Raw genomic sequence first — 24,932 nt, forward strand, 5'->3', positions numbered from 1 at the left:
CCGGAGTCAGACAATAGGCGCGTTTCCATTACAGATTTGCACAAAACTTTTACGATTTTTTCTAAATTGCGAAATGACGGTGTTTCCATGTTATGTTATGCGATGTTAACCAGTGTTATGCGACTAAACGTCATTTTTTTCCTCTCGCGATAAGTCATTCCAAAAATCATGGCAACGGACGTTGGTAGGTTTACATATATATCACAGCCACTGCACTGGCCATTATTATTATTATTAAGGGAAAGAGACGTATAGGTGTGTTATCCAAGCATTAATGGCAAGGAAAGACCTTTATACTGTGAGCGGCAGATATGAGGAGTTTCTCACTCATTTCTGCTCCGAGGTCTTGATTGTGGCATTTCTTTGAGGTTTAGAATCCAGTATTCCTGTAATTATTTTGTCTTTTATGAATTTAATAAAGAATTCTGTCTGAACACACCGCGCCTTTATAAGTCAGGTGACTGTAAATGCGCAAAAATCATTGCAACCATTGCAATCCATTGCAATTTTGTGAAATATTTATTTTTCGAATTGCCTGAAAAACCACCTCATGCGAGTGTAAAAACTTTTTTGCAATAAATGGGAGTTTTTGCGAAATTGAGGTGTTTCCATTGAGCGTATATTCAATTCGCTCAATTTGAAGGGTAACGAAAACGCGGCTAATGATGGAGAGACTCAAGAAGAAGTGACAACATGTAGAAGCGACAGGACATTTCTGAATGGTTAGTTGATGAATTTTGTAGCTTATGTGTAGTTATCGATTAGCATATTTTGTCTTGATAATTTATAAATCGTGTTCTGGGGGCGTGTTTATGTAAATTTTAGGGTTGGTGATGTCACTAACCCGGGAGGCATGTTGTGTAGTCCCTACCAGCCGTTTGTTGTAGTCCTTAAAAACGATTTCTTTAAAAGCAAATATTTCCCTTTGCCTTGAACTCTGAGTGTTGTAACTTTGCAGATTTTGTTTATGCTCAAACAGCAACAACATTACACAAAGTTAGAAAAGGGAAATAATACTCAACCACCCTTCAACTAGATTAAATTGAGTAGTTCATAGTTTAGCAAGTAACATTTTCAATAGCAACACTTGTATATTTCGAATGAACTGAGACCTGAAACATACTGTATGCAAGTACTGTACACAAACACCTTTAGTTACACAATATTCATGCTTTGTTGTGCAACTGTAACACAAAAACGCATTTCAAATATGCACAGTGGCCACATGCACACAATGCATTGACTAAGCTCTCAGGTTTACATACTAGCGACTGTATTGCAGGCTTAGCATTTTATTTTAGGTCTGTACTTATGTTGAACCATCAGTGAGTGTGATAAGTGTGTGTGTGTGTGTGTGTGTGTGTGTTTGAGGGGACAATGTTATCTCTTTTCTCCTGAAGCTGTATTATTTATTAAACATTTTGTGCAGCCGGCACCCCCTCCTCTACAGCCGCGATCTCGCTCTCCCTCTCGTTCTCTCGCACTCATGTTCAAAGAAAACGTTTAATCTTCCAGATACATTTTAATGGCTGCATTTAGTAGCTTGGCACTTTTATCATCAAAGCTTGTGTTAGAGCTTGTATGATTGTTTCTCGGGTGAAATGAGTTAAATGACTCGAGGCGTATGATGGCGAGAGTTAAAGAGGGACCGAACGCAGAAGAGATCTCTTCGATAAAACGCGGGCGTACTTCACATCGAAGCCAACAGGAAATGTTGCGCTGCTACAAAGCACATTGATTTAGGTATTAAAGGGGTCATGACATGGTTTTTTTTATTTTATTATTATGTTCCCTTAGGTGCAATTATAGTATTACTATAGTTTTTTTTACAAAAAACTTTTAAAATGTAGTGATTTATGACCTTTTCCCACCCTGTTTCTCATCCTCTGATTCAAACAGTCTGTTTTGGGGGTGTTTCCCCTTTAAGAGTTCAGTGTTAACGCCCACTGTTATGATTGGCTAACGTCAGTGCCAATGCATCAATTATTAACGCCCCCAGCCAGAACATTTGCGGATTCGGCGCAACTGTTTAATAGCGGGTGATGCATGCGAAGCGATGGCTCTTGCAATGATAAAACCTTATTATGTTTGAGCCGGAATCAGAGGAAAATGAACCATCACCACAACAACGAAGACTGGATCAGCCCGTGTCCACATGGAAAGTGAAACTATTTTGAATTAATAAAAAAAAATTAACCCGAGACACTTGAAAACGGATTATTGTTACATAATTTTCCTATAGCTTAATTTGCTAACAGTTTAACATTATTTAACTAATTCCAATGAAATGATAGGGTGTACCACGGACAAAAATGCATGCACAGGCCATATTTGAAGATGCAGCATTGATAAAGGCAACATTTTTAATTTTCTATCACATGTAGGCATACTAGAAAGGCGACATATTTTCAAGATTCTCTTATACAAATGTGTTTATATTAGCCATGGTAAAAAGTAAGTTTGCGTCGTCGTTGTTGAGCCCAGAATATTCGGCACGGACTTATCTTTGAGCAACAGTTTTCTGGCAAAGCCAAGCATCATATTGGGATTTTTTCCTCAAAACAGTCATCCTTAAATGTATAGAACACTGCCGTGACTGTGACGTCCGCAAAAAATAAAGTGCATCCATTTTTCCCTGACGACTGGATCTTTCAGCGTATTTAAAAAGTAGTTTAAAGTTTTAAATACATTACTTACAGTTTGCGTCGTCGATGTTGAGCCAAGAATAGTCGGCACGGACTTATCTTTGAGCAACAGTTTTCTGGCAAAGCTCAAAACAGTCATCCTTCACATGTACAGAACACACGCTTAAACTAACACTGCCGTGACTGAGACGTCCGCAAAAAATAAAGTGCATCCATTTTCCCCTGACGACTGGATCTTTCGGCAGCGTATTCAAAGATGTTGTTTGTCCACAGCCAGGAACAGCACATCTGCGTGGCATCGTAATTTCCCTGTACACAGACCCACACGCTGTCCGTCGACTGAACACTTGTGAGGCGAGCGGCGCGCGGGCGCGACGATGATACGAAATGAGCGTAGTTGCCTTGCGCTGAAAGAGTAGTTGTCTTGTGCTGGAGGCGGTCTATATGCAAACGCTGGTACGTCACTTCGTACCGTGACGTCACTTCTTACCATGGATCCAGAACGAGCTGTATTTAGAGCTTGATTAAATAAATGATTCGTTTATAATGGGGAGGACGTCTTAAGCTATGAAACTTGCAGGACGTTTTAATGGTACAAAGACCTCTTATATACCAAAAGATCAAGGCAAATTTGGTTTCTCATGTCATGACCCCTTTAACATGAGTCTGATGCCTTTTTTGTGAGTCATCGGAAGATATTGCTCATAAAGATGCTAACAATATTATTTTTCACACATGTAAGATTAAGACTGTGTTTCAAAAACTAGTGAGCTGCCTACATAGACATCATTATAGTTATTTCTAAAAGTAAGATACATAAGTAAGTTACTGTTGTATTGCATGTATCTTTCATGGAGCAAGCAATCCCAGAATGCACTGTGACAAACGTAAAATCACATACAAAATGAATGAAATGTAAATTATAATTATTTTAGTCTGTAAGTGTTGATACAATTCTGCCCTATATTTGTGTGTGCTATTAAGCTAGAGTATTGCAGGGTTAGTTTAGTAAGATGCTAACATCATGTCTCCTGAGCACTGTTTGTATGACAAATGTTTTTTAGAACAGAGTCTGAGACATCACTTTGGCAATACCATAGTACAGGGAAGGTAATCCCATGTTTTTTGGTGTGTACACCATGCAGAATCTCATAGAGTTCTTCTTAGAGCGCTTGATTGGCTAACTAGCCTCTATGCACTTTTGCTTTAGCATTGTTTTACTCTGGTATTTATGGTAATGTAGTATGTTAGCACTATAGTATTTATTTATTTCTGTCACTGTGATGGCAAAGCTGATTTTTTTTTTATACTGTCACTTTTGATCAATTTAATGTGTCCTAGCTCAATAAAAGTATCAATCTATCTATCTATCTATCTATCTATCTATCTATCTATCTATCTATCTATCTATCTATCTATCTATCTATCTATCTATCTATCTATCTATCTATCTATCTGTCTAAATGTCTGTCTGACTGTCGTTCTATCATTCGTTCTATCGTTCTTTCTATCGTTCTATCATTCGGTCTGTCTGTCGTTCGTTCTATCATTCGTTCTATCGTTCTATCATTCTATCTATCTACAGTGTCTGTCTGTCTGTCTGTTTGTCTGTCGTTCGTTCTATCATTCGTTCTATCGTTCTATCATTCTATCTATAATTCTATCTATCTGTCTGTCTGTCTATCTGTCTGTCTGACTGTCGTTCTATCATTCGTTCTATCGTTCTTTCTATCGTTCTATCATTCTATCTGTCTGTCTGGCTGTTGTTCGTTCTATCATTCTATCTATCTGTCTGTCTGTCTGTCTGTTGTTCGTTCGTTCTATCATTCGTTCTATCATTCTATCTATCTACAGCAGGGGTCGGCAACTGGCGGCCCGCGGGCCAAAACTGGCCCGCCAGCAATATTTTCTGGCCCGCCGGATTATTTTGGAAGTCCGTTTTTTTTTTTTTTTTTTTTTTTTTTTTACTATAACGGTTTACAAATAGGCCCCGTGAATCAGTGATGCGCGGGATGATCCAAAATGAGCGACGAGTGCCTGCGGTCACCCGCGGTTATGAGTCATCCAAAAATATTTTTAATGATATTCGGGTCGCGGTCGATCGGGTCGTTTGAAATAAAGATGCCAATTAAACCATTGTAATTTATATAGTACTAGACACAATTTTCTATGAAATACATAGGTCTACACTTATTGTCTGAATAACTGCACGAGGATGACGCACGAGCTCAGTCAGAGATGACAGTGGGAAATCCTTATTTACCTTTTGAATGTTGAGCGTGTTTGTAATGCAGTTTTATGTATTTTCTGAGAGCGGGCGGGGGGGATTTTGTTGGGAAATTCGGAGGAGAGACACCTCCTCCGAGAGACGCACACTTCGATTAGACTGGATAAACACATGCAGCATCTTAATTGTTAAGAAAATGAAACGAAATAAATGAATAAATCAAGCCTTTATTACAAAACACAGCATTCAGAAAAATGCGCACCCCTAGTTCCTACGTCTATGGCCCAATATGCGGGCCAGGAAGCGGGTCAATATTTTCTTTCTTTTGTTTGCGGTCCGAGTTGCGGGCGAGTTGAAACCGTCGGTCGGGTGCGGGTTGTTTATACATTGACCCGCGCATCACTGCCGTGTATCATTCGTTCAATCGTTTTTTATTTTTCAAATTAAAACCAAAAATGAAAAACGACTTGTTTTTGAGATTTGAGATTCTGAAAACGAGATCTAAATTTTTAACGCAGGTGAACACTTTTAAGCTTTTACTTTTAAGTATTTTAAGCGGTAGCTGAATTGAACCTTGTGGGAGCGGGACGGAAAAAAACAGTCCCGCGCAGCCCTCTTGTGTCCAGAATAAATAATAATTAAAAAAAAGGAATAAAGTTCAAAAGTTGTACAGTCCATTGGTAATACAATACTAAATCAGATATATGTACAATAACATGTCCAACAATCGATTTAAATAGTAGCCTACATGGGGTTTAATTTATCGTTAATAAGATGTATTCGCGGCATTTTCTCGTGTGCTTAAATGGTCCAGTGGTAGAACTTTCGTCAAGTGTGTAAAAGGTTCTGGGTTCTAATCTGCATTTTTATCGTTTTTTTTTTTTTTTTTTTTTTTCTTCATCAAAACCGATTATGCTCATCAGTGGTTGTATATAAGTAGTAGGGACACGTTTGTATGCATTATATTTTGTGATTTCACCGTAACCAATAGGCCTATTCCATGTAGCTGGCCCGCCATCTACTGGATAAAAAAAATATTGGCCCGCGGCCAAAGTTACTTGCCGACCCCTGATCTACAGTCTCTGTCTGCCTGTCTGTCGTTCGTTCTATCATTCGTTCTTTCTATCGTTCTTTCTATCGTTCTATCTATCTATCTGTCTGTCTGTCTGTCTGTCTGTCGTTCGTTCTATCATTCGTTCTTTCTATCGTTCTATCTATCTATCTGTCTGTCTGTCTATCTGTCTGTCTGTCTGTCGTTCGTTCTATCATTCGTTCTATCGTTCTTTCTATTGTTCTATCATTCTATCTATCTGTCTGTCTGTCTGTCGTTAGTTAGTTTGTTAGTTCTATCATTCATTCTATCGTTCTATCATTCTATCTATCTACAGTATCTGTCTGTCTGTCTGTCGTTTGTTCTATCGTTCTTTCTATCGTTCTATCATTCTATCTATCTGTCTGTCTGTCTGTCGTTAGTTCGTTCGTTCTATCATTCATTCTATCGTTCTATCATTCTATCTATCTACAGTATCTGTCTGTCTGTCTGTCTGTCTGTCGTTCGATCGTTATATCATTTGTTATATCATTCGTTATATCGTTCTTTCTATCATTCTTTCTATCATTCTATATATCTATCTATCTATCTATCTGTCTGTCTGTCTGTCTGTCTGTCTGTCTGTCTGTCTGTCTGTCTGTCTGTCTGTCTGTCTGTCTGACTGACTGACTGACTGACTGACTGACTGACTGACTGACTGACTGACTGACTGACTGACTGTCTGACTGACTGACTGACTGACTGACTGACTGACTGACTGACTGACTGACTGACTGACTGTCTGACTGACTGACTGACTGACTGACTGACTGACTGACTGATATGGGTTGGACAATGAAACTTGCTTTCCCAAAATACCCCAAAGTTCCTCAAAGATATTTAGATCCGGTGACTTTGCAGGCCATGGGAGATGTTCAACTTCACTTTCATGTTTATCAATCCATTCTGTCACAAGTCTTGCTGTGTGTATCGGATCGGTACATTATCATGTAGATATACGGCGGCCTCTTCAGGGTTCACTGTTTGAAGCATCAGGATGGTCCTCCAGAATGGTTCGGTAGTCCTTGGCAGTGACGCGACCATCAAGCACTGTCATGAATGTCATATTACTTCTCAAACATCCCTGATCCACTGCTGTGCTTCACTCTGTGCAGCAACAGTCCGCGTGTTCAGCCTCTTTTAGGGTTTCTCCACCCCGTAACTCCCACGGATGTGGGAAAGATATTGAGGGTGGACTCATCAGAGAACAAGTTTCACATTGTCCACAGCACTGCTGGCACCAATGAAACCAACATTTGGCATTGGCACGAGTGATCAAAGGTTTGGCTATAGAAGCCGACCATGAATATTGACTCTGGAGTTTCCTGACGAACAGTTTTGGTGGAAACATGAGAGTCGAGGTGTGCATTTAATTCTGCAGTGAGTTGGGCAGATGTGGTTTTATGATTTTTGGATCTGATCCGGGTTAGTACCTGGACATCCCTTTCAGACAGGACAGATTCCTCGTGTGCAGACAGTTGTTCCTGTTGGATACGGTTCTTCCTATGTGGAGATATGCCGACATTACTCTGGATACCAGAGCTCTCGATACACCACAAAGACTCGCTGTCCTGGTCACAGATGAGCCAGCGAGACTCGCACCAACAGTTTGTCCTCTGATATGTCTTCCATTGTTGTGTGAACTGCAATATTTTTTGTCCAGCTGTGCTTGCTCTGCTAATTCAACCTTCACACTTATACTATCGAATGTAAAATCAGTGAAGATTGGCCACCAGGTTTGAGACAGTTTCATTGTCCAACACCTTTCATTTTCATGGTAATAATGTTGCATTTTATAATAATAATAATAATGTTGTTGTTTTTTGTGAGAGACTGCACTCCACTGAGAAGACGAGAGTTGAACTTTGTTGAGTGTGTGTGGTGAGTAAAACCCGTGCGGATCGATGCCGAGGGAATCTGATCAGCAGAAGGTTCTTCCGCCCGCAGACGATCAAACTGCCTTCCCCTCATTAACCCCCTCAGCATCTGCACTGTCCAAACACTTTAATCACTTCCTTCATGCAATCAATAGCCTTTATAAGTCAAGCGTGCCGCTGCATAGAAACAACCTTTCTGCCGCACACTCACGTATGCACATTCAAACACGGACGCGCGCGTGTCTGAACACTCAAATGCACAAATGCAACATGAAATAATACATGTTTCCAGTCTTATTGTGAACGAATCTTCAGTGCATGTTATTCCAATGAAAAAAACACCGTCTTTGTAGCTTAAAAAGAGACTAAAAAGACATAACAATGAAAAATACGTCTAAATCATTTATTAATATTAATTCGTTAACCTCAACATTTACTACTATACATTATAACTAAACAAAATAATATCAGTTAACATTATAGTTTATATACCTGAGCTGACATTGAACTAACAATGAACAGTTGTGTTTTTATCAACGTTAAATAGATTAATAAATACTGTAAAATACTTGTTAGTCAATGCATGAATTAACATTAGTAGGACCTTATTGTGAAGTGTTAGCAAAATTATATGAATAATTATCTGTATAGAAATTCCTTCAACAAAGTCGACTCTGCGTGAAAGTCATTGTGTAATTTGTACAATCCACACTACATACACACACACACACACACACACACACACACACACACACACACACACACAGATCAGCACGTAATGGTTAATGAGAGAAATAACTAATGACAATCATGTTTGGTCACAGTCAGTAATCAAATAATATTAGTCATTAGGACACAGCTGTGATCAATTTTTCCACTAATTGTAAATTAATTATGGGTGTGAGCAAATCAATACTGCAGAGGAGAGATGACACTGCGGTCACTGAGCAAAAACTATGAAACGACATGAGAGATGATGAAAGGTCGCATGCTCAACGCTGTTTAGTGTGACCGCCTGCTGTGACACACACTTTAACGGCTGCTTTGACTTTTATACTGTAAACACACACACACACACACACACACACAGTTATTTTGCTCTCAAGGGTGGTTATTTCACTGTCTAGTTATTTTGTTTACTGAGTCCAGCATCTCTTTTATAACTGCCCATAATTACTCTGTAAATATCTAGTTGTTATAAATCTATTGCCCACAGAAAATACTTGTGCGTGTACTAAACTATATAGAAAAACTGCTTGACTGTTTATATTGTCACAAAATGTGAACTGTACTATCGCACAGCTCTATATATAACGTTTGATTATGATATACTATGTATTATATCCAATGTTATCCGCATACATATAATCCACTCACATAAAGCTACTACAGTATAGCAAATCTCAACCACCTGATTTTTATTTAATTGTAACTATTTAATACATTTTATTTTATTTAATAAAATGTAACTAAATGATCGCCCAGCTCTATATATAAAGTTATATATATAATAAAAATATATTATTAATATGTATTAAAATAGCAAATCTCAACTGCTTGATTGCTTGTATCGTCGCAAAATGTGAAATATATTTTCGTCCAGCTGTAATCTGCTAAATGTGACTGTAAGGCATGAAGATATGATCATCAACATCATGATTTTCTGCAAATCTGCTTTGAAACTATTTTGTGTGTGTGTATGTGTTAGCATTTTGACATCATTTTTGCGCCCTCTGCTGGTAAGGTGGATCAGTGTGTGCCTAACCAATGAGCTTAAGCCTGTGAAGGATCCTAATGAATATTCATAACCCTGAGTCTAGTCTTTCTTTAAGACATGCTGCTGTCAATGTCAGCCTGATAAGTCGGATGTTTGAAGCATGAGTGGAGTTTTAATCTGTGTACCTTTGTTGCTTTCTAATGCGACTAATGAGTGATGAGCGCCAGCGTGCGTGTGCTTTACACATCCAATAGATACGTAAGAGGGGATTTAAGCACACACACACACACACACACACACACTTTAAACATCAGAGACTGTGACGATTTTAGCTGCTTCTCTCTTTGATGTTTCAGAGCTGCGGTTTCATTTTGGCCCTGATCCCCTTTTAATCTTCACATACACAGATTCAGAACTCACACACACACACACACACACACGCAGAGAGAATCCACAGGAAAAGAGGTCGGATGAACATGTCACTATTGTTCTCCTGCAGTCTGCTGAAGAATGAGGCTGATTTCCTGGAAGATGAGCAATATGGCATGTAATAATTTATAGCCTCATTAAATTAAAGGACTGGGTTCTCTTCTCTCTCAGTCTGACTATTTTCAGGGCGCTTTTTTCATCTTCCTGCAGTCGGCGGTCTAATTTTCTCTCTCTTACTGTGGAAACTCCTTTTTAATGATTGATGCACAGGGTTTATATACTGATTAATGCCATTGTTTTAAAGGCCATTCTCGGGCGTGACCTTTAACCCATATGCCGCTGCGATGATCTGTCATGAGAAATGAAATACCGCACTGAGTGTTAAAAATAGTGGGTGAATCAGTGGGCGTCATTCAACCATTTTAAACACTGTGTGCTACTTTGTTATCGTTGAACATTGCTTGTGAGAGGCATTCAGTTATCGTCTGTGCAAAAAATGCTTTGTTGGCTTTGTTTAATACAATTTAGTGCAATGATTATGATTATGATTATGCTATTATGAAAATAACATTTGATTTTACCCATCTGAATGTGTGACTGGTGTGGCATAATAACAGTATTAGTATTTCTGCCCTATACAGTGTGTATACTGTGCACAGCTAATTTTCTGAACACATTATATGCCTGGATCAGTGCTATTTTCGTATTATTTATAAAGTATTATTGTATTATATATATATATATATATATATATACTGTATCTACAGGTGAAACTCGAAAAATTTGAATATCGTGCAAAAGTTAATTTATTTCAGTAATTCAACTTAAAAGGTGAAACTAATATATTGTATAGACTCATTACATGCAAAGTGAGATTATTTCGAGCCTTTATTTGTTATAATTTTGATGATTATGGCTTACAGCTTATGAAAACCCCAAATTCAAAATTAGAATATTGTGAAAAGGTTTTCATAAGCTGTAAGCCATAATCATCAAAATTATAACAAATAAAGGCTTGAAATATCTCACTTTGCATGTAATGAGTCTATATAATATATTAGTTTCACCTTTTAAGTTGAATTACTGAAATAAATGAACTTTTGCACGATATTCAAATTTTTCTCATTTCTAATTAGCTTTAATGTATTTTTATTTCAGTTTTAGTTTAAGTAACTTAAACTATTTTTTTTCTTTTTCTTTTTTCTAATTTTTGTTTAAGGTTTTCATCTAATATTTAAATTTTGTTTTGTTTTATTCCATTTTATTTATTTATTCCACTAATCTTATACCCCCAGTTTCACAGACAAGGCTTAAACTAGTCCCAGATTAAAATGCATGTTTGAGGTGTTTGAACTGAAAGCAACTTGCACTGATATATCTTAAAATAAGTCAGTGCTATTGTTTTGTCTCAAGATGCACATCAGTAATGTGTTTTCTAAGGTACGATTATAAAAAGCTACTTAAATGCCCTAATTGAAATAAGGTCTAATCCTGGTTTAGTCTAAGCCCTGTCTAGGCCATAGTGTTTTAAACAGGTTTTAAACGGGTCACCGTGGAGTAATGATTACTGTTACACTATAGACAGTATATACTGTAGTACAGTGTGTAGATTGTGAGACCTGTGTTTGTGTGTCCCGCAGCGGCTCCGGCTGGAGATGAGGTGGCGCTGTACGTGGGCATCATCATGGCGGTGGTCATGTGTCTGGTCGTCTCTGTTATCGTGGCTCTGCTCGTGTATCGCAAGACGCATCGGCGCTTTCACTCGGACATCATCGACTCGTCTGTCCTGAACGGCGGCTTTCAGCCAGTCAGCATCAAGCAGGCTCGCTCAGGTGAGACACCTTTAGTGTTGAGCTCGGAGAAATTATTACTTTTAATAAGTGACAGTAAAGACATTTATAACGCTACAAAAGTTACTATTTCAAATAAATGCTGTTCTTTTGAACTTTTTATTCATCAAAGAATCTTGTTTAAAAAAAAAAAATTGATTACCGCAAAAATATAAAGCAGCACAACTCAACATTTATAATAATAAGAAATGTTTCTTGAGTAGAAAATCAGCATTTTAGAATGATTAATTTTATAATATTCTAATAGAAAACAGATATTTTAGTATTTCACAGGATTACTATTTGTACTGTGTTTTTCATCAAATAAATGCAGCCTTAGTGAACATAAGAGAACGGTAATGTACATAAAACTATTTACGGTCACAAAATGAATTTATTCAATTTAGTCCAAAAAATATTATAATATATTTAAACCATTGGTTTCACTTTATTTGGATGGTCCCTTTAACACATTCTGTTGTCTATAAGTAACATTGCCCCTTCATGTCTACTAACTATCATTAGAGTGTTAGTAGAGCATTAGTAGACTGGTAGGGTTAGGGTTAGAATAAGTTGACATGTAGTTGCAAAGTTACTTATAGTCAGTAGAGTGTCTGTTGGAGGAGCATCACAATAAAGAGTTTGCAGATATTAAGCAGACAGTCTACTAATGCTCTAGTGAGAGTTAGTTGACATGTATTTGAACAGTTACTTATAGTTAACAGAATGTGCAAGAGGGACCATCAAAATAAAGTTTTACCAAACCATTAAATATTTATTATGTGTTGAAGTGACTGTTGGTAGAATTTTGGAAATTACAAATATGTGACCCTGGATCACAAAACCAGTCACATGTCGCACGGGTATATTTGTGGCAATAGCCAACAATACATTGTATGGGTCAAAATTATCGATTTTTCTTTTATGCCAAAAATCATTAGGATATTAAGTAAAGATCATGTTCCATGAATATATTAGGTAAATTTCCTACCGTAAATATATAAAACATTTATTTTTATGAGTGAATGCAGCACAATCATGAACATAAATGGAAAATTTTAAAGGAGATTTTCTCAATATTTAAAAAATTTTGCACCATCATATTCCAGATTTACAAATAGTTGTATCTCGCCCAAATATTGTCCTATCCTAACAAACCATACATCAATGGAAAACGTATTTATTCAGCTTTCAGATGATGTATAAATCTCAATTTCAAAAATAATGACCCATGTGACAGGTTTTGTGGTCCAGGGTCACATATCGTTTGGACCCCAACGTTCTTCAAATGATCTCCGTTTGTGTTCTGCACAGGAAAAGAAAGTAATAGGCCTACAGGTTTGGAACAAAACGAGGGTGACGAAATGATGACAGTATTTTCATTTTTGGGTGAACTATCCCTTTAATCATAAATGTTACTAATTTTAAACATGGGTATCTTTTGTCATATTGCTGTTTTTAGGCTTTTAGGCATTGTAATCACTGTATTACATGCAAATCACTGTAACGCGGATTATTGCTATGGTAAAACATTCAAAACACTATTCAGACAGCGTGTGTGTGTGTGTGTGTGTGTGTGTGTGTGTGTGTGTGTGTGTGTGTGTGTGTGTGTGTGTGTGTGTGTGTGTGTGTGTGTGTGTGTGTGTGTGTGTGTCTCACCGTAAGACACAGGAATGATTAAAATTCCAATCAAGTGGTGAACGGAATGGAAGGCAGTGTTCCGGTGTTAAATTGTGAGGTGTGTGTGTGTGTGTGAAGAGAGAAAGAAAGAGAGACTCAGGTGACATTTCATTTGAGGAACATTAGAATGCCTGTCACTCTCCGACCTGAACAGGTTATCATTAATGAAGAATCGTGGTTCTGCTCGCTCTCGTATTGTCTCGCTTTTCTCCTCATTCTCTCGCTGGTTTTGAACATGCTAAATGTTAATTAAACATGAAGCGGGCTGTAGGTGTAGATGGCACCCTGTCAGGGCGAACGCGGCAGTGAATGAGTTGATGAACAGCGGTAGGGGATGTTTTGATGGTAAAGCGAGACGCTCCACATCCCTCAGTTCTCCAGTTTTGCTCTTTCCCGCCAGAGGCTGTAGATTTGGACGCGTTTACATCGGCAGGTGTGATGCAATGCAGAGGTTTACTCCGTCTCACCGATCACCGCATGATGAATAACTTGAACTCGAGCGTCAGGAGTGTGAGTAATGCTCACACCTGAGTAACTAGAGAGAGAGAGAGAGAGAGAGAGAGAGAGAGCTGGTGTGCAAAGTGACAATCCTCTGTTTAGTCACTGTTGGAAGCTGAATGTTAATGAGCAATCAGTATGGAGATTACCAGCCGCTGGCTATAAGAGTCCTTTACAAGCTCTCTCACACACACACACACACACACACACACAAAACACACACACACACACTGATTTCATTTCAAAATAGCACACAACAGAAGAACATACAATGAATAGGTCACCCCAAAAAAAGTCCCTCATCCACCGTTATGTTGTTTCCAAACCCGTCTGAGAGTCGCCGAGCTGCTCCGTTCCAGACAATAAACGTGGACACAAGCTATGTTTACATCCAAGTTATGAATTTTAATTATGCAAAGATTATGTAGAATATCTCAAAACATTTATGATAAAGCAGTGTTTTGGCTGAATAAAGATTGTCACTTCTAGGGAAATGAAAATGAAAGTTGTAGCCACTGTGGCTTTTTAATGTAATGTGGTCAATTATGTGTGAGTGTGTGTAGATGAAATGCCCTGATGAAACTGGTTATTGCATATGAAAATAACCAAATACAGTATGTCAGTTTAAATATGAAGAATGGCATCAGGAGATTTGGCACACACACACAAAATGTAAAATAAATGTATACTTTTATTCTGCAAGGATGATGGAAAAGTACAGGAAAGACATTTATAATGTTACAAATCTTACAATTATTTCAGGATTCTTTGAAGAATAGAATCACAGTTTCCACAAAAATATGAAGCAGCACAATTGTTTTCAACATTTATAATAATCAGAAATGTTTCTTGAGCAGCAAATCATCATACACTAGGGATGCATTACGATCAATCACAATTAATCGTTTGCAGAATAAAAGTTTTTGTTTACATCATATATGTGTGTGTACTGTGTATAATAATTATGTATATATAAATATACAAACATGCATGTATAATTTTAAGAAAGAAATCTATTTATATTTTAAGTATTTATAATTATATATAATATAAATTATATTTAAATATACAAACATGCATGTATAATTTTAAGAAAGAAATCTATTTATATTTTAAGTATTTATAATTATATATAATATAAATTATATTTAAATATAAAAATGTATATAAATATGTAAATATTTTTTTAATATATACATGCATGTGTGTGTATTTATAAATCCATAATTATTTTACACAGTACACACACACATATGATGTAAACAAAAACTTTTATTCTGCAAACGATTAATTGCGATTAATCGTAATGCATCCCTATCATACATTGTAAAAAAAAAAATACATCCCCAAGTCAAAATCACATCTAAATTTTTCAACTAGTCTGACATATTCTTTCTCATTGAGCCAATGTTAACAGACTATTGCAACAATGAATTCAATTTATTTTACAGAATTTCACTTGGGCCAATTGAAAAATTTAGATGTGATCAGTCACTAGAATATTTTGACTTGGAGAGGTTACATTTTCTTTACAGTGTATAAGAATGATTTCTGAAGGGTCATGTGACACTGAAGACTGGAGTAATGATGCTGAAAATTCAGCTTTGATCACATGAGTAAATTCCCCAACATCTTCAAATGTTATTAATGATATTTAATAGTGATTTCCTGTGTGTCTGTGTGCAGCAGATTTGCTGGCCCCGACCCCTGACCTGTCCACAGCGGCGGCACTGTATCGCGGTCCAGTTTATGCCCTCCACGACATCTCAGACAAAATCCCCATGACCAGCTCCCCTCTGCTGGAGCCACTGCCTCTTCCAATCCTCAAGATCAAAGTCTACAACTCCTCGGGCACCGTGACCCCTCAGGAGGACATGACCTCTGACCTCTCCGCCACGCTGTCCCCGAAGGTCACCCACTCTCTTCTGGACAGCGACCCCATGACCCCACGCAACCAGACGCTGGCACGCTCACGGGACCCCACGTGCACAGCGTTCGGGTCCTTCAACTCGCTGGGAGGTCACCTGATCATTCCCAACTCAGGTGAGATCGCGCACGCACACACACACACACACCTCATTATGTGTGATTTATGATGCACAATCACACTCTGGTCCTCACTGAGTGTCCAACATATTTACGAATCGCCGTGTGATATCATTTATGATGATTAATTGATTGTGTTGATAGTCCTACATTAGTCTAATTAAGGCATATGGCTGGATTGGTTTCCAGTAAGATGCAATGGAAATGTCACATTCACAATCTCGCATGCATGTGATGAGGATAAACACAGTCAGTGACAGTGATAAATGAATAGAGAGGATGGCAGGATGGGCAGCAGCTAGTAATCCACGTTATGACCTGCAAAAATGAGACATAATGGATGGATGGAAGGATGGATGGGTGGGTGGATAAAAGGATGGATGCATGGAAGGAAGGAAGGAAGGAAGGAAGGAAGGAAGGAAGGAAGGAAGGAAGGTTTGAAAGATGGATGGACAGATGAATGGAAGGAAGGAAGGTTTGAAAGATGGATGGACAGATGAATGGAAGGATGGATGGATGGATGGATGAAAGGATGGATGGATGGATGGGTGAATGGAAGGATGGAAGGATGGATGGATGGATAGATGGATGGATAAAAGGATGGAAGGAAGGAAGGAAGGAAGGAAGGAAGGAAGGAAGGAAGGAAGGAAGGAAGGAAGGAAGGAAGGAAGGATGGATGGATGGGTGGGTGAATGGATGGAAGGATGGATGGATGGATGGGTGGATGGATGGATGGGTGGATGGATAAAAGGATGGAAGGAAGGAAGGAAGGAAGGAAGGAAGGAAGGAAGGAAGGAAGGAAGGAAGGAAGGAATGAAGGAAGGAAGGAAGGAAGGAAGGAAGGAAGGAAGGAAGGAAGGAAGGAAGGATGGATGGATGGGTGGGTGAATGGATGGAAGGATGGATGGATGGATGGGTGGATGGATAAAAGGATGGAAGGAAGGAAGGAAGGAAGGAAGGAAGGAAGGAAGGAAGGAAGGAAGGAAGGATAGATGGATGGATAAAAGGATGGAAGGAAGGAAGGAAGGAAGGAAGGAAGGAAGGAAGGAAGGAAGGAAGGAAGGAAGGAAGGAAGGAAGGATGGATGGATGGATGGGTGGGTGAATGGATGGAAGGATAGATGGATGGATAAAAGGATGGAAGGAAGGAAGGAAGGAAGGAAGGAAGGAAGGAAGGAAGGAAGGAAGGAAGGAAGGAAGGAAGGAAGGAAGGATGGATGGATGGGTGGGTGAATGGATGGAAGGATGGATGGATGGATGGAAGGATGGATGGATGGAAGGATGGATGGATGGATGGATGGATGGATGGATGGATGGATGGATGGATGGATGGGTGAATGGAAGGATGGATGGATAGATGGATGAATGGATGGATGGATGCATGGATGGAAGGAAGGAAGGAAGGAAGGAAGGAAGGAAGGAAGGAAGGAAGGAAGGAAGGAAGGAAGGAAGGAAGGAAGGAAGGAAGGATGGATGGGTGGGTGAATGGATGGAAGGATGAATGGATGGATGGATGGATGGATGGATGGATGGATGGATGGATGGATGGATGGATGGATGGATGGATGGATGGATGGATGAATGGATGGGTGAATGGAAGGATGGATGGAAGGATGGATGGAAGGAAGGAAGGAAGGAAGGAAGGAAGGAAGGAAGGAAGGAAGGAAGGAAGGAAGGAAGGAAGGAAGGAAGGAAGGAAGGAAGGAAGGAAGAAAGAAGATTTTCATCTGAGTTTTGAGACTGAGTCCTAATTAGCCACAACGTGTAATCTCATTACAGGAGTGAGTTTGTTGGTTCCAGCCGGTGCGATTCCTCAGGGTCGTGTGTATGAGATGTTTCTGACTGTACAGAGGACAGAGAGCATGAGGTAAAAAACAACACAACACACACACACATCCCAAACATCACACCCCACATCCCACTGAGTGGAGAAATGGTGTTGATTTCCAGGTAGAATGTTATAAATACACAACACTTTACATATCATTATCACATAAAAAAAATGCATGAATGTGTTAAATGCTTAATTAAAACACTGCCATTAAAAGCTTTGAGATACAGTAAGATAAAATATAAAGAAACTGTAACACAAAAAATACATTTATAATGTTGCAAAAGATTTCTATTTAAAATAAATAAATGATTTTGAACTTTCTAGTCATCAAAAAATCCTGAAGAAATGTATCAAAGTTTCCACAAAAATATTTGTTTTCAACATTGATAATAATGAGTATCCTTATTAATAATTGAGCACCAAATTGACTTTCTCCGAACTTTTGACTGGTATAGTAATTGCTTATTAGCTTTCAAACAGTGCTGGTTGTCGTTGTGTGTGTTCCTGTACGTGTTTAATATCTCTGTGTGTGTCAGGCCAGCGGTCGGGGACGGGGAGGCGGTTCTCAGCGCGGTGGTCAGCTGCGGTCCCGCGGGCGCCCTGTTGACCCGTCCCGTCATCCTCACTCTACACCACTGCTCGCACGCCCACTCTGACAACTGGCAAATCATCCTCAAGAGCCTCACGCAGCAGGACCAATGGGAGGTGAGGGATTTTAATACGGGCCAATAGGACAGCCAGTGGCTGCATGAAAGCTTCACAGCGAGAGGAATCAGGTCAGGGAAACTCAGGAGATGAGCCGCTCCATTTCAATAAACTACTTATCCTGCGGAGAGAGGGAAACATGACTGGAAAATAAATGTAACTATCAGTGAAGGCAGGCAGGGTAAATTGGCCTGCTGTGCATGGCAGGGCTCTACAAATAGACAACACAAAATTCAATTATTGCAAGAGTGAAGCGGGGGACAGGACGGGTGTGTTTATCAGGAGGAATCTGCTTGCTTTATCAGGGCCGGGATTCCCTCGCAATGCACGTGTGGACAGGCTTTCATTTCTGTGGGGACCGAATGTTGTGGAGATATAGAAAACATGTCAGAAACAACACAAGAAGAAATGATCATATGACATTATTATTTTGTGTAAAGACAGTGATAGCTATTTTCAGGACTTTTAAAAGTGTTTGCATTTTAATGTTATTTATGTTATTACTTATGTTATTACTTATAATTAAGTAAAACCCATACAATAATATATTAATAAATTATAAGTATTTACATCATTGCAGTATTGGTTGTACTGCCTTTAATTTATTATGATTAAAATATAGAACATTTCATTAAATGTGCTTTTTTTTTGCTGTATTTGTCTAATTAATATATTAAAAACTTTTAATGATTAAATAAAAAATAAAATACATGATGATCATTTTACTTTTACATTTAAAAAAAAGAAAAATTTATTAATTTAATGCAATATGTTATGTATGTCAACTTTCTGTAATTTCTGTATTTATTATTTCTGTTTCATTGCGGAATATGGTTAATCACTAATAAGATGTACTGTATTACTTTATTACTTTAAGATTAATCATTTTAATCATGATTATAGATAGATATAGACAGACAGACAGACAGACAGACAGACAGACAGACAGACAGACAGACAGACAGACAGACAGACAGACAGACAGACAGACAGACAGACAGACAGACAGACAGACTGACAGACAGAGAAATAGACAGACAGACAGACAGACAGACAGATAGATAGATAGATAGATAGATAGATAGATAGATAGATAGATAGATAGATAGATAGATAGATAGATAGATAGATAGATAGATAGATAGATAGATAGACAGACAGATAGATAGATAGATAGATAGATAGATAGATAGACAGACAGACAGACAGACAGACAGACAGACTGACAGACAGACAGACAGACAGACAGACTGACTGACAGACAGACAGACAGACAGACAGACAGACAGACAGACAGACAGACTGACAGACAGACAGACAGACAGACAGACAGACAGACAGACAGACAGACAGACAGACAGACAGACAGACAGACAGACAGACAGACAGACAGACAGACAGACAGGTTTATCTTATACGTGTATGGTAGTGTTGCTGAGACACTGATGTAAATGGTGTATGTGTGTGTGTTGTGTGTCCAGGACGTGGTTGTGGTTGGAGAGGAGAACTTCACGACTTCCTGTTACGTGCAGCTGGGAGAGGAGGCGTGTCACATCCTGACCGAGACTCTGGGATCCTACTGTCTGATTGGCCAGAGTGTCTGTCCGTCAGCGGCTAAGCGAATCAAACTGGCCGTGTTTGGGCCTGTGGTCACAGCGGGTGTAGACTACCACATCAGAGTTTACTGCCTCGACGACACGCAGGACACACTCAAAGTGCGTCAATCTGCTTTCACACCAAGACCACGTATAAACCTTCTGTAACCAAAAACAGTCGTTTAGTTTTTCTCTTAATCTTAATAACACACTCTCTGACCTCTAGAATGAAACTGTTTCTGCTGGTGTCTTTATGTTACTGTGTTGTATGTAAATTATTACATAATTAACTTAAGACAATGTCCGGGATTACAAATTTCAATATTTATATATATATATATTTTTTTTAATGTTTTAATTTAAGTGATTTCATAATTTAATATAAATATGAAATTGAACAGAATAATTTAGTATTACTTCATTTTATATAATTTATTATAATTATTTTTACTATTAAATATATGCAGTATACATCAATATTGATACTTTTATATTTTGTACTTTACTAAATATGTTAATGATTTACAACATTTAATATAAAGTTATTTAATATGACATATTTTTATACAATTTATTATTATTATTATTAAACTTCTATACTAATGAGCTCGGTAATGATTGGCTATCCTAAATCCCATATCAACCTCGACCAGCTGAACAACACAAGGACAGACATGAAATGGCTCTCTTAATTCTTTCAAATAAACAATATACAATATAGATTATTCTTCAACTGACCAAAGTGTGTAAAGGGAGAAGGTTACATTAAAAACATGCATTTGAACATTAGATTTTGATGTAAAATATTGTGTCAGGAATGGTGCGGTGTAAATGTGGTGTGTGTGTTTGTGTGGACAGGAGGTTCTGCAGATCGAAAAACAGATCGGCGGGAAACTACTCGATGAACCAAAGTCTCTGAACTTCAGTCACAGCAACCACAACCTGAGACTGTCAATACATGACATCCACTCGCAGTGGAAGAGCAAACTACTCACCAAATACCAGGTGAACAACCCGCCGCTTAATCCTGTGAAACTCACGTCTGTTTATATTCACTTTCATTTAGCTTACCATATTATCAGATACTAGATCTACTGGAAGAATGGCATTTAATGAAGGCCAGAAGTCATTTCATATAATATAACATTTAATATAAAGTAATTCAATCTTACTTAGTTTTTTATGTAGTAATAATAATATAATTTATTATTATTATAAAAAATGTAAACAGACTTCAATATTAATATAATAATATAATGCTTTTTATTTGTTATTGTTATTATTACAAAAAATATGTACAGACTTCCATATTAATATTTGTTAATTTTGTATTTATTAAAATGTAACATGTAATTTAATATAAAATACATTTAATGTTACTTAATTTTAATAGAATTATCATTGTTATCGTTATTATAAAATATATACAGACTTCAATATAATTTTTTAGAATGTAATAATAATTGTAGAATTATTATTATTAGCATTATTATATATATATATATACAGATGCCAGAATTAATATTGGTTGATTATAATTATTTAATTAATTATTTTAATTTAATATAATATACAATTTCATATAAAGTCATATTACATATATTTCATATAATTTAAATATATATATTATTTTTATATGAATAGTATACTATTATATATACAGACTTTAATATTATTTTTATTAATTATTTTAATATTTTAATTTACATGATTGTTATTATAACATTTAAAATAGTATTTTATTGTTTAGTTTTTCATATAATTTGTTATTATTTTTATTAAATACATACTGATATATGGTTAAGAGTTAGCCTGATAATATAGTGTTTTAATATTACTTAATTGTTATATTATTTATTATTATTATTAAACATGTACAAATTTCAGTATTATACAGATTCATTATTTTATATTATTTTAATTTAAGTGATTAAGTTATATAACATTTCATATAAAGTATTTTAATATGACTTATGATATGATTTGTTGTCATTAGTAGTAGTATTATGTACAGAGGTGATATGGTGTGATGTGTGTGTGTGTGTGTGCGTGTGTGTGCAGGAGCTGTGTTTCTCTCAGGTGTGGAGCGGATCCGTGCGGCGGCTACACTGCTCCTTCGCTCTGGAGCGTCAGAGTGTGTGTGTGTGTGAGCTGTGCTGTAAGCTGTGTGTCAGACAGGTGGAGGGAGAAGGTCAGATCTTCCAGCTCTACACCACCCTGAGTGAGGTACAGTATTCATCAATCACACAACCTCGCTAGATCACACACACACACACTGTAGCAAGGCCCTGCTCATATCTGACCACATATGGACGAATATTATTTCTTAGCTTGTTGCAGTGTATTCTGCGAATGAGATTGTTCATTGTGTGTCTACGATGCCTACAGATGCGGCCTTTCCATCACTCCCCGTGTGTGTGTGTGTGTGTGTGTCTCTGGAGAAGAGGCTGTTTCTGTGTAATCCATCTGACGGGCTGAGAAGAGCCTCAGCTGCTCTTGTCTGTCTATACATCACAAAGGGTTTTCACGAAGCCGCTGTGTTTCTCTCTCCTCGGCTTTAATCGATGTGTCTAATTAAGAACAGCGCAGATTCATTAACATTATAGATGGAAGCATTACGGTGAATTGAGTCCTTCTGGGCCGCGGAAGCTTCTGTCAGACTGATGTTCAATGCACCTGTCATTTTAAACTATAAAAACTAGAGCGATTTTTTTTATGTATATATCAAAGATGCAAATTTTTTTATTCTTGTACAATAATATTAAAGGGGTGGTAAAGTATGATTTCACTTTTCTAGCTTTAGTTAGTGTGTAATGTTGCTGTTTGAGCATAAACAACATCTGCAAAGTTACAACGCTCAAAGTTCAAAGCAAAGGGAGAAATTTGCTTTTAAAGAAAAGGACTACAACAAACGGCTGGTAGGAACTACACGACATTCCTCACGGGTTTAGTGACATCACCAACCCTAAAATGTACATAAGCCCCGCCCCCTGAACACACGGTCCATGTTGAGAAGAGGAAGAGTTGTTGTAGTCGAGTACATTTGTGAGTCAGCTCAAACTTTAGCATCCATCTTTTCACATGCAATAGAAAGTCACTCTGTGTGCATCTCACAACAGTTCCTATACGAGCGATTTATAGATTACCATGACAGAATATGCTAATTGAAGATAGTTAACTCCACATCAGCAACATAAATTCATCAACTAACCATTCAGAGACGTCCTGTTGCTTCTACATGTTGTCACTTCTACTTGAGTCTCTCCATCTTTGTCTGACTCTGTTTTAACATTAAAGGCAGAACAGCTTCTGTCATTTTAGTGTGTGTGAGGTAATCGCAGCTGCTAACACACACACACACACACACACACACACACACACACACACACACACACACACAAGCTCTTGAAACCCCGCCCTCTGCAGCAGCTCATTTGCATTTAAAGGGCCAGGCACAAAACGGTGCGTTTTTGCAAATCCTCAAAAAGTGACAACTTTAACATGCTATATAAAAATATCTGTGGGGTATTTTGTGCTAAAACTTCACACACACACTCTGGGGACATCAGAGACTTATTTTACATCTTGTGAAAATGGCATTTTACCACCTCTTTAAATTGAATTAGGATGATCCTACAAGGATTTATTTTTTTATGTGGCTTTGCACATAATATTTGGGTAATTTTCTAGAGAAAGTAGACTCTTTTATTAAAGTAAATTGTTACTTTTATTTTCTATTAGAATATATTGTAATTTATTCCTGTGATCAAAGCTGAATTTTCAGCATCATTACTCCAGTCTTCAGTGTCACATGATCCTTCAGAAATCAGTATAATATGATGATTTGCTGCTCAAGAAACATTTCTTATTATTATCAATGTTGAAAACAATCTCATATTGTTGTGCAAACCGTAAGGATTCTTTAATGAATAGAAAGTTCAAAAGAAAAGCATTTATTTGAAATATAAATCTTTTGTGACATAATAAATGTCTTCACTATCAATTTTGATCAATTTAATGTGTCCTTGCTGAATAAAAGTATTCATTTATTAAAAAAAAAAAAATCTTACTGACCCCAAACTTTTGAACAGTAAATGTAAATATATATACAATAACAATAAAAAGAATGGTAAAATAGTGACTGCATTGCACAGATTTTTTGCCGCTTTAGCTCTGCATGTTTTTGCCGAGTGATGATTTGGTTGCATTTTTGTGGGAAACTTTTATATTCTGTCACTCAAATGCAAGGCGACTGAACTTCTTTCATATCCTCCAGTTTTATTCTTATAGATGTACAAAAGCAGAAGCATATTTGATGCCGTTGCTTTTTGCGAATAATATCACGAATGAGTCTCGTTTAATTAAAGCGCCTCCTCCACACACACACTCACACACAATTGAGATTTCAGCTCGGATTTTAATGCATTCGAAATGTCAGTCGATATTATTTCCAAGAAGCAAAGTATATCTCCAGCAGTGAAACAGCCTTGGTTCTGTGAGAGCTTTTATAAATACCATAAGAGCAGCCGAAACTCTGCGGGGTGACGGACTCTCAATCTGCCGTTTCATGAACATACAGCCTGAACAACTGAACAAACACACGTTATAGCAAGACACGTGTCAGTGATCAGAAATGTTATTAGTCTCTGTTTATTCTTAAGAATTTAAAACTCATTACTGTCAAAGTCATGAGCAAATACTCGCCATCACGATTATAACTGCATTTTAAATGTACACTTCATATTAAGAATATATTCAGGG

At 37.5% G+C, this 24,932-nt stretch overlaps 1 protein-coding gene across 1 annotated transcript in view; it reads left to right on the top strand.

The window, feature by feature from the left end:
* The window catches only part of unc5ca (unc-5 netrin receptor Ca), a 157,167-nt gene that overhangs the window by 124,257 nt on the left and 7,978 nt on the right, over positions 1–24,932 (top strand). The window contains exons 8-14 of the mRNA XM_079606544.1: positions 11,626–11,817; positions 15,679–16,035; positions 17,817–17,904; positions 18,408–18,576; positions 20,058–20,291; positions 21,030–21,176; positions 22,233–22,397. Coding sequence (XP_079462670.1) covers positions 11,626–11,817; positions 15,679–16,035; positions 17,817–17,904; positions 18,408–18,576; positions 20,058–20,291; positions 21,030–21,176; positions 22,233–22,397 — 1,352 coding nt within the window. The remainder of the gene's footprint in view (positions 1–11,625; positions 11,818–15,678; positions 16,036–17,816; positions 17,905–18,407; positions 18,577–20,057; positions 20,292–21,029; positions 21,177–22,232; positions 22,398–24,932) is intronic.

Source organism: Phoxinus phoxinus, assembly GCF_949152265.1.
Source record: "Phoxinus phoxinus genome assembly, chromosome: 3".
Classification (NCBI taxonomy): domain Eukaryota; kingdom Metazoa; phylum Chordata; class Actinopteri; order Cypriniformes; family Leuciscidae; genus Phoxinus; species Phoxinus phoxinus.